Source organism: Simochromis diagramma, unplaced genomic scaffold, assembly GCF_900408965.1.
Source record: "Simochromis diagramma unplaced genomic scaffold, fSimDia1.1 OVJJ01000308.1, whole genome shotgun sequence".
Taxonomy (NCBI): Eukaryota; Metazoa; Chordata; class Actinopteri; order Cichliformes; family Cichlidae; genus Simochromis; species Simochromis diagramma.
In genome coordinates this window covers 3075146-3089320 of record NW_024386785.1, presented here as the reverse complement: position 1 = coordinate 3089320, position 14175 = coordinate 3075146, and the positions used below count along the sequence as shown (strand labels likewise).

Here is a 14175-nt window from a genome sequence, read left to right as displayed (position 1 = left end):
GGTGGTGGTGGTGGTGGTATTGGTGTAATTTTCCTGGAACACGTTTGGCCCATTAGAACCAACTTAACCTGCAGTGTACCTAATAATTGATACTGAGCATGAGTGTGCCTGTGTGTAAGGATACAACCCATTTCAAAACTACGTGCAGCCACTGAAAACAACGTGTAAATAATTTTCATGTAAAATAGCAAGAAAACGGGTAAATGTGCATTACTGATGTATTTTTGTTTAAACAAAAGAAAAAAAACTTCAAGCATGACAAGAAGGTCCTAAAATGTCAATAACAAAGGAGCAGGAATGAGTAAATGTTTAGTTTAAGCTATTAAAATGATTATTTAAATTGTTAACAATATGGTTCTGTTCTGAAATAATCGACTACTCGTTTCATTTTTAAAGTAAATCATTCATGTTGGATTTTGAAAAGACCCCCCCCCCCAAAAAAAATAAATAAATAAATAAAAATACGATTACATGTACTTGAAAGAGTAAATAAATTCGCTTTCACGTGAAACGCTTTTTTTTATTAACACCTCGCGTTTATACTGTTGTGAATGTGAAACATCGCGAGGTTTTCCTTGGCCAATCACGACCTTCGCCCATAAACACTCAGCCAATGAGGAGTTTGTTTGCTGTGGCGCTGTTGTCAGGGAGGGAAACCTCCGTTCGCGGGCTGTCAGGGAGCAGAAACAGACATCATGGATGTGGAGATGGAGACTGAGTGTAAGCAGAAACCCACAGAAAGCGGACAGAAGGCGGACACGGAGGCCGGAGAGTCCTCGTCTAAAGGCTCCGGGAGCGCTTACGAGCTACCGTGGGTGGAGAAATACCGGCCGCTGAAGCTGAACGAGATTGTTGGAAACGAGGAGACGGTGAGCAGGCTGGAGGTCTTCGCCAGAGAGGGAAACGTCCCCAACATAATCATCGCAGGTCAGTGAGGACTTTTACACGGTTAGGACTTCTCACGCACAGGGTTGGAAGGGTTACGTGCTCCCCAGGCTGCCGCTAGGTTAGAGATTAATTTACAGGAAGCTTGTATGGAGGAGAAGAAACAGTACAGCTACTTCGAGGAAGAACTAAGTTACCAAAAAGTTTGATTACCTGCTGAGAAACTCCCAAATGACTTTTGTACCTGCAGGGGAAAAAAGCACATTTTCAGAGTTGAGAAGCACAACTTTTTTTATGATGGAAATCTGACCATCATTTTACCAAAATGTAATGCAACATTACAGATCTCTGACACATGGTGTTATGTTCCTCATCGGTTTACTTTAAAGACCACGTGCCGTTTATCACGCTTTCTTTGACTGAGCTCAGTCACGCACAACTTAAAAAACTAGATCCCAAATACAGCTGTGCATCCAGTCACCAGAGGTATGACTATCAGGGTCATTCAGGGCTTTCATTTCTTTGACCTTTTCTTTTTCCAAGATGAAATGATTGTACAGCATACATCTTTATTAAATGTAAAAATTAAAAATATATATGCATTCATTGGATTTATGAATGTTCAGAGCCCGGTGTAGTTCTAACAAGGACAACTGTAAATTCACAAGTTGGAGAGTTGTCTTTTAGTAATTTGTAAACAACTGCAGTTTCGAGGTTGTAAGGTTGGAGATGTGTCTGGAGGAAAACCTAAACTTTTCCCCTCGGGTGCAAGGAAATTTGTTAGGATGTTCTGGAACAACTCAGGACCCGTCGTGGCACAACACTGCCATGAGCTGGAAACTGCTGGACCACCAGTGTCACTGTCCACAGTGAAGCCAGTTTTGCATCTCCGTGAACTAAGATGACCAAAGAAGAAGCCCATAATCCAAAATCGACACCTTCAAGCTCACTTGAAATTTGCAGCTGCCCAGATGAACAAGCCAAATGCCTTCTGGAGAAGCGTTTCATGGTCAGAGGAGACAAAGATTGAGCTGTTTGGACTCGATGAAAGGAGGTATATTTGTAGGAGTTAATATGATGCTTGAAAACCCAAGAACACTGCACCAACTGTCAAGCCGTTAGTAATGGCAGCATCCTGCTCTGGGACTGTTTTGCTGCCAGTGGTACTGGTACATTCCACAAAGGATGAAGGAGGATGACAATCTCCCAATTAGTCAGCTTGATCTCAAATCAAATCAATTAGATGGTTGAAACTAAGACACAGTTGTGTGTTTGTTGTTGGTTCTAATGGGCCAAACACGCATCAAAAGTAGTTTTGGATAACATTAAGGAATGGCCTTTCCAAAAGTCTGATCTCAACTCTGAGAATTTTGAACTACACTTAAAAGTTGGTTGTGGGGCCGCCAGTGTAGCTCACAGTGATGAGCAGGTGACCATATGCCGTATGGCTGAGGACGGCTGGCCCAGGTTCGAATCCGAACCCTTTGCTGCCTGTCTTCCCCTCTCTCTCCTTCTGCTTTCCTGTCACTCTTCTGTGCAACAGGCTAATAAAGCCTGTATCAGGAAACTCACCAATTCACCACAGCGGTCACATATCCAGTCAGTTATAACAGAAGCTAGTTGATGGCAACTAAAAGGATCAGGTCAAAGTGCAGCTTGCTAAGGGACATTTAACCAAATATTAGTCTGGGAATATTTCTACATATGAACCCGTGTGGATTAGAAAAAATCCAATTTTTAAAAAAAACAAGAATTGTGTTCTCACGCTTTAGTCATTAAAGATGTGTGCTGCATAATCACCACCTACCACCAGGCAGATAATTGGGAAACCCTGGCTGAGTCATGCATGTTGTTATTCAGGTCCTCCCGGCACTGGAAAGACCACCAGCATCTTGTGTTTGGCCCGCGCTCTGCTGGGAACCTCGATGAAGGACGCCGTGCTGGAGCTGAACGCCTCCAACGACAGGTGAGGCGCCGCTCAGGACGACCTCTGGTTGTTTGGTGGACTGGGAGTTGACTGTAAGCTTTTTATCTGCAGGGGCATCGACGTGGTGAGGAACAAGATCAAGATGTTTGCTCAGCAGAAGGTCACACTGCCCAAAGGACGGCACAAGATCATCATTCTGGACGAAGCCGACAGGTAAGCAAGCTGTGCAGTGACTTTTTAAAAACAAGGAAATTCCAATACTTCGGCTAAAACTTCAAGGTAACATGAAGTACGAGGGCGCTGCCAGCAGAAAGATCTGCTGGCAGCGCCCTCGTACTTCATGTTCACACTGAGCTTTTGTCTCTTGGTCCCCGTCTTTGTGAAAGCTCCAGAAAACATGCTTCGCGCCCACGAAAGCCACAGAACGAGTCAAGCTTCAGTAGCACTGCATTGCACACAACGGCGAAAGTCAACTGTTCTCTAAAAAAGCACAAAAAACCAAAAAATCTCTCAGCCGAGGTCCTTCGGTCGTAAAGTCCGTTTGTGCAGAGTGAAAATGCCAAGCAAGTAAAACTTTACTGACATCACACACTTCATCAGAGGTGGAAAGTCCCACCACTAGATGTCAGTAGATTGCAGTCAACTGAGTTATTTTCTCATCCCTCCAAGTCTAGGGTGTGCTCCTGGCTACGGTGGCTGCTGTAGGACAAATCTGTTTTAGTCCGCCGAGATATCAAAAACATTAAATCGATATCGTCCCATAACGGTGGGGACCGGCTCCTTCTGTTTGTGTCATAATATACATTTTGCACAAACAACATTTTAACATATTTGAATAATATCAACACTAATAATTGAATGATAAATAAAAACGTACATAAATTTAGGCTTTTTTACGTTTTATCAGAGTGAACTTAATATAAGCTGTGAATGAAAATAAAAAGTTTACATCAGTCATGGTGTAACTGATGCGTAGATGCAGCCGGACAGCCTGCTCAGTTGTACCTGCCCTCCATCACATGTGACTCGGCAGCAGCTGTTTGACAGTAAAGAACAGAATAGAACAGAATAGAATAGAATAGAATAGCCCTTTATTGTCATTGTACATGTACAAAAAAATGATGGGTGCTCCACGCTGTGCAGCAATAAACAACAAATAGGAGAAAAACATAAGTAGTGCAAAGGACTTGATGTGAGCATAGAGTCTGTGTGCGAGTGGCCTGAGTGACGTGGGTTACCTCAGGCCGCGGGTGGGCAGGTGGGGGTGTAGGCGAAGCTGTTTGACAGTAAAATAGTCAGTCTGGCGTGAACGCTGATTTGAGAGCAGTTTCTGTGACGTTTCCATCCTCCCAGCATGACAGACGGAGCTCAGCAGGCACTGAGGAGGATCATGGAGATCTACTCGAAGACGACGCGCTTCGCTCTCGCCTGCAACGCCTCCGATAAGATCATCGAGCCGATCCAGTCCCGCTGCGCCGTGCTGCGCTACTCCAAACTGACCGACGGCCAGATCCTCGTCCGGCTGCAGGAAGTGGTGGAGAAAGAGCGCCTCTCAGTGTCCGACGATGGACTGGAAGCCATCATCTTCACTGCGCAGGGAGACATGAGACAGGTGAGGGGCGGAGCTTAGTCAGGCGCTCATCCCAGAGGTTGAACATGGATTTTCTGAACTTGTTTTGGCCTTTTCTCTCCAGGCGCTGAACAACCTGCAGTCCACTCACTCCGGCTTTGGCTACATCAACAGCGAGAACGTGTTTAAGGTGTGCGACGAGCCCCACCCCCTGATGGTGAAAAGCATGCTGGGACACTGCGTGGACGGGAACATCGACGAGGCCTACAAAGTCGTGGAGCAGCTGTGGGCGCTGGGCTACTCTCCAGTGGACATCATCGGGAACATCTTCAGGGTCTGTAAGACCTACCAGATGGCCGAGTACCTGAAGCTGGAGTTCATCAAGGTGAGTTCATCAACGGCGCCGAAAAAAATCAGCTGATCGTCACAACTTGTAAACCTCTGGTGGTCCCAGCACATGGCAGCTGCTCTGTGAAGGCAGATTTTTATATCAGCATCAGCAGTTTATTCACTGGTAAAAATAAATAATTGAAATGGGTATATATTTGTTTTTTGTTACGGTAAGTTGCCTAATAATTATGCACAGTAATAGTCACCTGCACACACAGATATCCCCCTAAAATAGCTAAAACTAAAAACAAACTAAAAACTACTTCCAAAAACATTCAGCTTTGATATTAATGAGTTTTTTGGGTTCATTGAGAACATGGTTGTTGTTCCATAATAAAATTATTCCTCAAAAATACAACTTGCCTAATAATTCTGCACTCCCTGTATGAGTTGAGAGTGTAGTTGTTCTGTTTTAGTATCAGGGGGTGTCCAAATTCATGGGCTGCATCCTCCTGAGGCCGCATTCGTAGACCGATTACGTCACAGCGACGCGCCGAAGGCTGTCCAAATTCGTAGACTCCTCCGAATGCAGCCGACAAATGCGTCCTCCTTTTCCCCGAATTTGAAGGATGGGTCGGGTGTGTCCTTCGTGGCCCACCATATCCCAGAATTCATAGCGCGGCCCAGCCAATTCCAGTTTCCAACAATGGCGGCCGCTACTAAAATTAAAATTACTCTTATTAATCTTTCTGGGTCACAAAATAAACTTTTAACATATTTTCAGGCAAGAAAGTAGCTGTGCAAACATCAAATATCTGCTCGGTTTATCAAGACATCGCATATTTGCAAAAGTGCTTCGATGTTTTCGGAGTCGTCTGCTACCCACCAGCTCGATAGCTGACCGGGAGCTCGAGGTCACTGGAGCCGCCGAGAACGGCACAACTCCAGCACATCATTTTCACATCATCGCGGTCTTTTGCTACTCAGGTTAAACGTGATATATAAGTCACTTAGACAACCTACAAATGTTACTGTTTGGCTTTTTCAGTGTTTTATTCGTGAGTAAATCGGTTTGGCTGAGATTAAAGTTCTAGTTTTCACACAGCTGAATAACGTCAAACAGAAAACTGATTAAACAGAAGTGTGAGACATCGGGGGGCGAGCAGGTAGAACTACATTTATACACCACATTCTTGACCGAGACGGTCAAGAATTTACGCCAGTGTCCTGTTATATTTTTAGATAGCAAGGAGCAGACGGCAGAGTTCATTAAACTCCACCGAGTCAGCGGTGACACAAATCTGAAGGCTAGACCGTCCCATTTCACAGCCGTTTACTTCCGGCCTACCCGACCTTCTGAGGACCCGGCCCACGTAGACAGAGAAGGCCGGGTCCTCAGGAGGATGCAGCCCATGAATTTGGACACAACCTCAGATGTTAATGCTAACAGAAAAGTGTCTGATTGTGCTGCGAACAGGAAAAAAAGAAGTAAACATTTGTTAGTGATCAGGCAAACACAAATTCCTCAGACGCTCCTGCTCTCCCAGCAGAGAGTCCTCCAGGAGTGATGACAGTCTTTTTCTGGAGAATTGATTGGTCAGTAGACGATGATTTCATACCTGTTGGTCTGCAGTATAAGTTGCCATGGCGATTTACCCCATTAGGAAGTGAACCACGCTCTGAGTACAGAAACCCGAGAGTTAACCCTAATGTTACTTGGATACGGTGAAATCCTGCCGCGTGGAACAGATGCTGCTGCTGACCCTGAGCGCGTCCTTCTGTGGCCGCTTCCTCTTTTGGTGTAACTTCTGACTCAGCTTTCACTTAAACGCTCACGTTAAATCACTGAAATCTTTTACAGTTGAGTTCCTTTATTTCATCACGTTCATCGTTTACTCAAAGCGTCCTTGGAGCGTCAGCAGGTTGCTCAGGACTCTGCGAGGCACTCGCGTGTCACAGTTACTAATTCACTGCACCAGCTCCTTGTTAACTTCAGAGTGGAACTCCAGATTCTGGAAGGTCCTGCACAGATGAGGACCAGCATACATCTGAGAACTTTTACATGCAAACATGCCCAGCGGGTCTGTGAGATCATGTGATCAGGGTCTGAGACCTTTGCTCAGAATAGTAGCAGAGGTCAGATTTATTAGTGTGCATCTGACGGTGAGGTCATGTTTTTCGGTTTACCCATGCTCACTCAGAGGAAACGCCTCACTCATTGCTTTTTCTTCCTCCTCTGACGTTTGTGTTTCAGGTTCTTGAGGTTTCTGCTTATTTCTTATTTTTAAGCACTGTAGGCAATGAACTGAAACCAACTTTCAACCAAAGGTTTCTTCCGCAACAGAACAGGAAGTAAAGTCTCACACTGCTGTACAAAGATCCCTGTTAGAGCACCAGATGTGACTGAATTTCCCTCCTGAGTCACCTGACAGGGAAATCCCCTGCTGACTGGATGGATGGAGGAGTCACCTGCGGGGGACTGTCAGCGCTGTTCACACACTTTGGAGGTTTTCTGTTAACTAGGAAACGGGGATGGGACTCAGAGCTGCTTCTCTTTGCAAGGCTGACTTGTAATATGCAAATCTTTGTCAGACTGTGACTGTGAGCGGCACCCAGGCATAAGTCAGCGGCTGCTAAGCCACGCCCATGCAGGATGTGATTACTCAGTGCTCCGGTAGAGCAGTTGAACGTCTGTTTACTCTCACTGGGCTCACGTACTGCGTTTGTTTTCTAAATTTAAATTACTGTCAACTGTGCTGGTTCGAGCAGCTGTCATCTGCTTTCCTTTTCAGCTTCCTGTCACGCAGAGAAACAGGAAGGACGATGCTGCTGTCTGCTGGGTTGCTGCCTTGGGCGGACGGTGGCCACTTGCGTACATCTGAGCGCTCAGGAAATACGAATAATAACTGAGGAGCAGTTCTACTGATGGCTACTGATTAAAGGAAAGCTTAAACAAAGTGCTGAACATCATTGATGGACTGCTCTGGTAGCACCACAGGACAGGCTGACAGACACCCTCCCCGCTGCTGTTACAGATCTGGATGTTTTAGGTTTTCGTAGTGGGAATTTTCCTGAACTTTCTGAGCTCAGGCACCCAAACGTTGATTTTTACCTGGATCGTGTTCCTGAGGGCAAATGTCAGAGCTGAGATATCCAGACTTTCCTCTCCACAGCCACCTCCTTCCCCAGAAACTCATTCCAGCTTCCATGATATATTTATGTTGTCCTGTTCTGAGGTGAGGACGGGAACAGATCGAGGAGTGAAACGGCTTCACCATGAGCGACCGTCTGCATCCATCAGTCCCACTCATCAGCTCGTCTCTAGGCAGAAACCCGTGAGCACTTTATGGCGTCGTTTCGGTCTGCCGGAGCATGAAGTCGAGCACTGCAGCAGCTTTAAGCTTCAAGCTGCTGCTCAGTCTGAGCTGGAGGAGCTCAAGTGTTGAAATCTGCTTTGTAGAAATCCCTGTTTACTTTTTATTCTAAATAATTTCTTGAAGCAAGTCTTGGCTTCAGAGCTCACGGATCCTTGTACATTTTAATTTCACTGGGATACTGTTGGTGTATTTTCAGGCTACTTTGAGTTGCTTTTATATTTTTTGTGGGAAACATCTGAAGTTATTAAAATACAAACCAACTTTACCAGGTCAGATGTGTGACTGAAGTAAAAACTGTTGGTAATCTGAGTATTGTGACTGATTCTTCCGTTACTATACTCAATGGTAACTTCATTTAAACTGTCTCATTTCTGACCGTCTGAGTCGAGCAGGCGTGCAGTTTCGCGCTTCCTAAAAGTTTCAGCTGTTCCTTTAACAACGACTCTACACGCAGATTCGTCCCATCTCATTGTTTCTCTGTTGCAGGAGATCGGCTACACCCACATGCGGATAGCTGAAGGCGTGAACTCCCTGCTGCAGATGGCTGGTCTGCTCGCACGGCTCTGCAGCAAGACTGCGCCCGCCGCTGCCAGCTAAACCCCAGCGACCCGCCGAGCGCGTCGAAGCTGCCCGCTCGGTATCAGACTTGTTCACTGCTGACAGAGTCAAGACTGTAACAGCACATCACCCATTCCTGCAAAATAATGTAAAGAAACTTAAAGCTGCATCATTGGATTAAATGTTCATCGGTCAGGGTTTGTCTTCTGCTGCTTTCTGGGGTTTTTTAGCTGTGAAAAAAGTTTTAAATTCAAACCTCAAAAGCTGTTAAAAATATTTGTTGCTGACCAGCAACAAATCTGCTTCTCAAAGCAGAAGATCTTTGAGAAAATAAAGGTGAGACTGTTGTGAAGGTAAACATGAGATATCACTGATACTTATTTGAACCTGTAGCGTCTACCTTACAATATAAAGCGCCTTGAGGTGACTGTTGTGATTTGGTGCTGTTAAATAAAATGTAATTGAACCACAGAGGACATAGAAAGCCCACAAAAGACCCCTACTTGAATCAGAATCTCTCTCGCTGTGGGACTATTCTGGACCACGTCCCACTATGGACGTGCCACTCAGCTTCGTTGAACAGCTGATTTATTTCCAGTAGAATCTGAATGTGAGTATTTTTAGCCACTAAAGAAAAGCTGAGACGCTCGGCCTCGACCGTGTCTCTGGATAACGAGTTTTATTTCATTACAAACCGTGTTTACATCGTGGAACATCCAGTGAAACAAACTTCTCTGTAACAGAACCGCTACCAAAGCTTCAGTAGAAATTTCCAAAGTAATAATACACAAATGAGTGTAATAAATACAACAAGGACAGAACCACAGTCAGAATATAGAGAAGAAAGGAAGTGAACAGTTTATGGGTCGACCCTGCTGTCCCCGCCAAACCTGAATGTTTCATAAGAGTCGACATGAAAAGCTGCTGACAAACACTGGCGTTCGTTTCCTGCTGAATCGTCCAGCAGGGGGCAGCAACACTACTACCACGACCAAGGTCACCCTTTGGCCTCGGCTGTATTTTCCATCACATTCCAAGAAAATGTTCCTTGAAAGCTGCAGGACATTTCCAAGAAAGCCAAACAGCCTGCTGTCAACTGTAGGAGAAAAGCAGCTTCTCAGTGGGTGAAAAAAACCCTGGTTCATTCTGTTTCTTTTACACATCAGCTGTTTGTTTCCAGTAGAAACGCCTTCTGCCAAGTGTGACACTTTTATTATGCAGTGAGAAAACTGACAGCAGCTCCCATCTCACGTCTACAACATCTACGTACTGCAGAGATCTCAGCCAATGCTGAAACAAGGCTGAGCTGTACTATCACGTAATACCACTTTGATCCACTAGATGGAGCTGTGACTCAGCATTAACATCTGTAGAGTAGCGTTTCTTTCACAGTCATCACAGCTTTCTGGTAAAACACCGCCACCTTGTGGTGAAGGCTTTCATTAACATTTTTTCCCCAAAAAACAATTCCTACAAATAACCAGAATCCAAGAAATGCTCCATTTCCAGAAATACTCCAAGCTTTCTGCAGCAACTACGACCACCTCCATTTCCTGGTAACTCGTCCCGCATCACGTCGGGCTGTCTTGGGAATGGCAACTTTTTGGTAAATTCTAGGAGAGATTACCTGGAAAATAAAATCAAGTGTTCAGATAGCGTAGAGTGTCCTGGCTGTGGTTTTATCAGGATGGGGTCTCTGGTTTTTCACCCAGTGAAATCATTTCTTTTGAACCTTTTACAATAAACGCAGCAGCGCCCCCTGCTGCCAGCTTCAGCCTAGAGAATCCTCATCTGAGGTTTGGTTTGTTTCAGATGGAGAGCAGCAGGTTTACAGCTGAACAACATCTCATTACTCACTACACTGACACCACGGCACAGTTTGCATGCCAACACTCTACAAGGAGCATGCTGTGGACGGGCCGAATGAACCGAGCTTCAGAGACGGGAAAGAGAGGAGACTGTGGAGGTAACAGGCAGACTTCAGGAGGTTTCGCTAAATTATCTGGAAAAAAATCTCTTTAAGTTGTTTTTACACTTAAAGCTCAGGAAAAACAAATTGTACGGCCACAGAAAATGAATAAAGAAAATCCAGTTTAAACATCAGCAAAACAGCATCGGACGAAACCAGCTCAAAGTTCAGTCCCACTGACCTTCATGTTTTAATGTGTTTATTGAGCTGTACGAGGACCCGGCTTCATGGTGCACGCTCACAAACACCGAGGGAACCATTTAGGGAACCGCAGCTCGCGATGCCGTTTTTTGTCGTTAAACCAGGTCAAACTCGCGTCACAGATCTTCTGTCAGTGCGATTACAAAAATACATCTGGGTCGGAAGCACATCCACTTTGTAATGGGCACCAAAGAAGGGTTCATTTAAGAAACGAGCTTCATATCAACCAACACCACCAGCAAAGATAAACAAAATATTGATTATATAAGAGTAATAACTAAAAGAAGAAATCAGGAGTGAGAAAGGAGCAGTGAAGGAACATAACAGCTGTGTATACATACAAACCGACTGACCTGTGTGCAGTAACGCCTACAGAGCGCAGGAAAAAGGAGCCAACATGGCGGCAGCTAACACCGAAATGTTTATGACATCATTCAACAAACCCTAAACTCACAGGGAACAAATTTAGAGAACAGACACCTGGAAGTGAAGCTTTTGAGGGCTTTCTATTTTCAGGAAAAACATTTACAACTAAAAGAAAGGAAGGATCTGATTGGACGAGAGAACTGCAGGTACACAGAGGAAACGGGAACAGTCCTATGCAGTCATTTCAACGGTGTGTACTGCAGTGTTGTCAGGCTCGGCGCAGTTGGCGCCCTCGTTGGTGGTGCTGCGGCTCCGGACGCCGTCTGTGGAGCCCACGCTGGAGGCCGAGTGAGTCCTGGAGCGAACCAGCCGGGTCATCCCCGCCGTGGGCACTGAGGGGGCGACACAGATGAGAACGCGTTAGTGACAGAGTAACAGAGGGCGGAGCCAGCGAATGTATGAGCGGAGGCTGATTTGAATCGTCCGCGGTGAGCCGAGCCGCTGGATTCAAATCTGATGACAGTCTGTTCACACTGAAGCTTTGTCCTGTCATGCGTGACGCTCACTTTACACACAGACGAAGAGAAGCCGCTGTGACATTCAGGCCTTCTGCACAACAGGAAGTCCACGTGTTCTGCTTTCACCCCACTGCTCTCATTGTCCGGACGGATGACTACTTTTCAGGAGGACACGACTCGAAGGTTGTGGTACTTTGTTGTCAAAATAAAAGCAACAAATCACTGACGACCAAAGAATAATGTTGCTGTGGATCCACCTCTGTCTGGGTCCATGTTTATTACCAACTTCAATATACAAGATCAATATTCCAAACACTGGGAAACGCTCACCTTTCAGCACAAAACGCAACCTGTAACAACCAATAGCTTAAATAAACTAGAATACCTCAAACAGGAAAAGTAAAGATGGAGGAATAAACAGAGTTTTTGAACTGCGAACCTTGTAAAGCTACTTTAACGAGAATAAAATATGGATATGGAAATGAGCAGAATTGATACCCTGTGCTTGTGTAAATGCAAATCCTGGATCTTTAAGCTCGCAGGTCCTCAGTACAAACTCAGATGTTCGGCTGTGCTCGTGAATATCGCAGCTAATGGTCCAGTGTGTGGGCTCCCTCTGCACGCTCCCTCATCTAAACACAAGCCCTGCGAATGGTTCAGGTGCAGACTATCACCTGCAACACATCCTGACCAACTCTCCAGCCCTCCGTTCATGTGAGAAAACTCACTTCGACTTAAGCGAACACAGATCCATCTGACTGAGTCATGATTGTCCTGCTCTGTCTCTTGTCTGAGTGTCCCGGTGTTATGATTAAACTGTGTTAAAAGTGACACTTTCAGAGGTACTTCCTTTTGTGCAGCATGTTTCTGAAGTGCTGAGGTTTGTACAGCAGTGGAAACAAAGCAGAAGAGTTCACAGGAAGTGTTGGATTCCTGCGGTGGGACAGGTGTGTTCTCGGCCTCATAGCTTTCTCATGTCACAGTGTTTTCAGCCTTTCAGACACGAGCAGCAGCTCAGAGTCGAGCCCGAGAGCCGACAGTGTGAACAGAGAGATGTGCTGGCATGCAGCGCACCCTGCTGGTCGCTCACTGCAAAGGAAGAAAAACGTCAGCGTGATCAGCTGATCGACAGCATGCACACACACATGAGGGGGAGGACGATGGAGAGGACGAGAGGGGTTCAGATTCTGGTTGGAATCCTGATACCTGATTGGCTGCTGACGTGGTGTAAAGCAACATGAGGGACTGGAGGAAAAGAACAACAGAGAGAAACAGGAACAGAGAGGAAGGAGGGCAGGGTGAGAAACCAACATGCTGTAGTTTAATATCACACACACACACACACACACACACACACGTATCAGGTGTGTGTGTTTACAACAAATCCTAAGGCAGGTCATGCTGTGCAAACTGTTACTTACACAGAAAATCTAGTGAAGCTGAGCTACAGACGGACAAACAGACAAAGACACGAGTGTGAGGGCACCACACGCTGCGTTAGTCCTGCAGGAGGAAATGTCTACAAACGTAACGCACAACCACTGTGGGCGTGTGCAGCTAGCCAAGACCTGTAAACGTGCTGCCATCAGACATGCTAGCTGTTTAACATATTTACTCATTCGTACAGGATAGTGATGGGAATTCCGGCTCTTTTTAGAGAGCCGGCTCTTTCGACTCCCAACCGGCTCTTCAGGTTGTTTTGTTGCTTTAATTAATTTATTATTAACAATAATATAAAATTATGCACAAAAGGAATTACTAACGTAAAAAAAAACAACAACATGGTTTTATTTATATATGTTTATATATAAACAAAACTCCAAAACACATTTGTAGCATTAACTGAACTTCAAAACGGAGCTACCTAGATCACTTAAATTACACAATTGAAAGCATATGTGTATTGTTTGTGTATTTATACACAAGCACTCATATTTATTCAAATAATTTTAAAAAAAAGTTAATTTACCTGTTACTACCACACAACAAATCTGGTCGTTGGTACTTCTTGGCTTGTGTAGCCACGAGGTAACAAAAGCTCAACACTGCCCCCTAGCATCCTGGAGCACTTCTGTTGTGTTTTGTACGTGTTTTGGAGTTTTTACGTGTTTTGTCTGTAGGGGCCACCGTAAATATAGTTTTATTTATTCCCTCCACATAAATTGTAATAAATAAATCACATGATACAAAAACCAACTATTTACATTTTCAGCTTTTAACTATTTAAATTTTCAGCTTTTAAATATTTAAATTTTCAGCTTTTTCCTTTTAAACAAATTTAAAGTGAAACAACACAAAACGCTGCAAACCACAACACAATTAAATATAAATTAAAATATGAAAACAAAAAGAAGATGCACATTCTCTGTCATATGGACCTGCATGAATAAACTTTCTGAATCCTTTATCATCCACAGCTGAAAATAGTTGTGGATGATTACTATACCTTTCTAATATGACCTTGTTGTCCCTGC

At 44.8% G+C, this 14175-nt stretch overlaps 3 protein-coding genes across 6 annotated transcripts in view; 1 reads left to right on the top strand and 2 right to left on the bottom strand.

Moving 5' to 3' along the window:
* LOC120728121 (neural cell adhesion molecule L1.1-like) overlaps positions 1 to 14175 on the bottom strand; it is a 589469-nt gene that overhangs the window by 448046 nt on the left and 127248 nt on the right. The window lies entirely within an intron of this gene.
* LOC120728135 (replication factor C subunit 2-like) lies at positions 641 to 11275 on the top strand. Its single transcript, XM_040022900.1, has 6 exons — positions 641 to 927; positions 2746 to 2851; positions 2924 to 3025; positions 4166 to 4424; positions 4507 to 4767; positions 8576 to 11275. The coding sequence occupies exons 1-6, from the start codon at positions 696 to 698 to the stop codon at positions 8684 to 8686; spliced, it is 1071 nt and encodes a 356-aa protein (XP_039878834.1). The 5' UTR covers positions 641 to 695; the 3' UTR covers positions 8687 to 11275.
* The window catches only part of LOC120728129 (protein NDRG3-like), a 26273-nt gene continuing 21903 nt past the window's right edge, over positions 9806 to 14175 (bottom strand). For 2 of the 4 annotated variants that reach the window (XM_040022889.1, XM_040022890.1), the window contains 2 exons: positions 12908 to 12946; positions 9806 to 11575 (listed from right to left, as the gene is read on the bottom strand). In XM_040022889.1, the coding sequence (XP_039878823.1) occupies positions 11415 to 11575; positions 12908 to 12946 (200 nt within the window). In that variant the 3' untranslated portion in view covers positions 9806 to 11414. Of the gene's footprint in view, positions 11576 to 12907; positions 12947 to 12982; positions 13146 to 14175 lie in introns of those variants that run through there. The other 2 variants (XM_040022891.1, XM_040022892.1) reach the window with 2 other exon arrangements.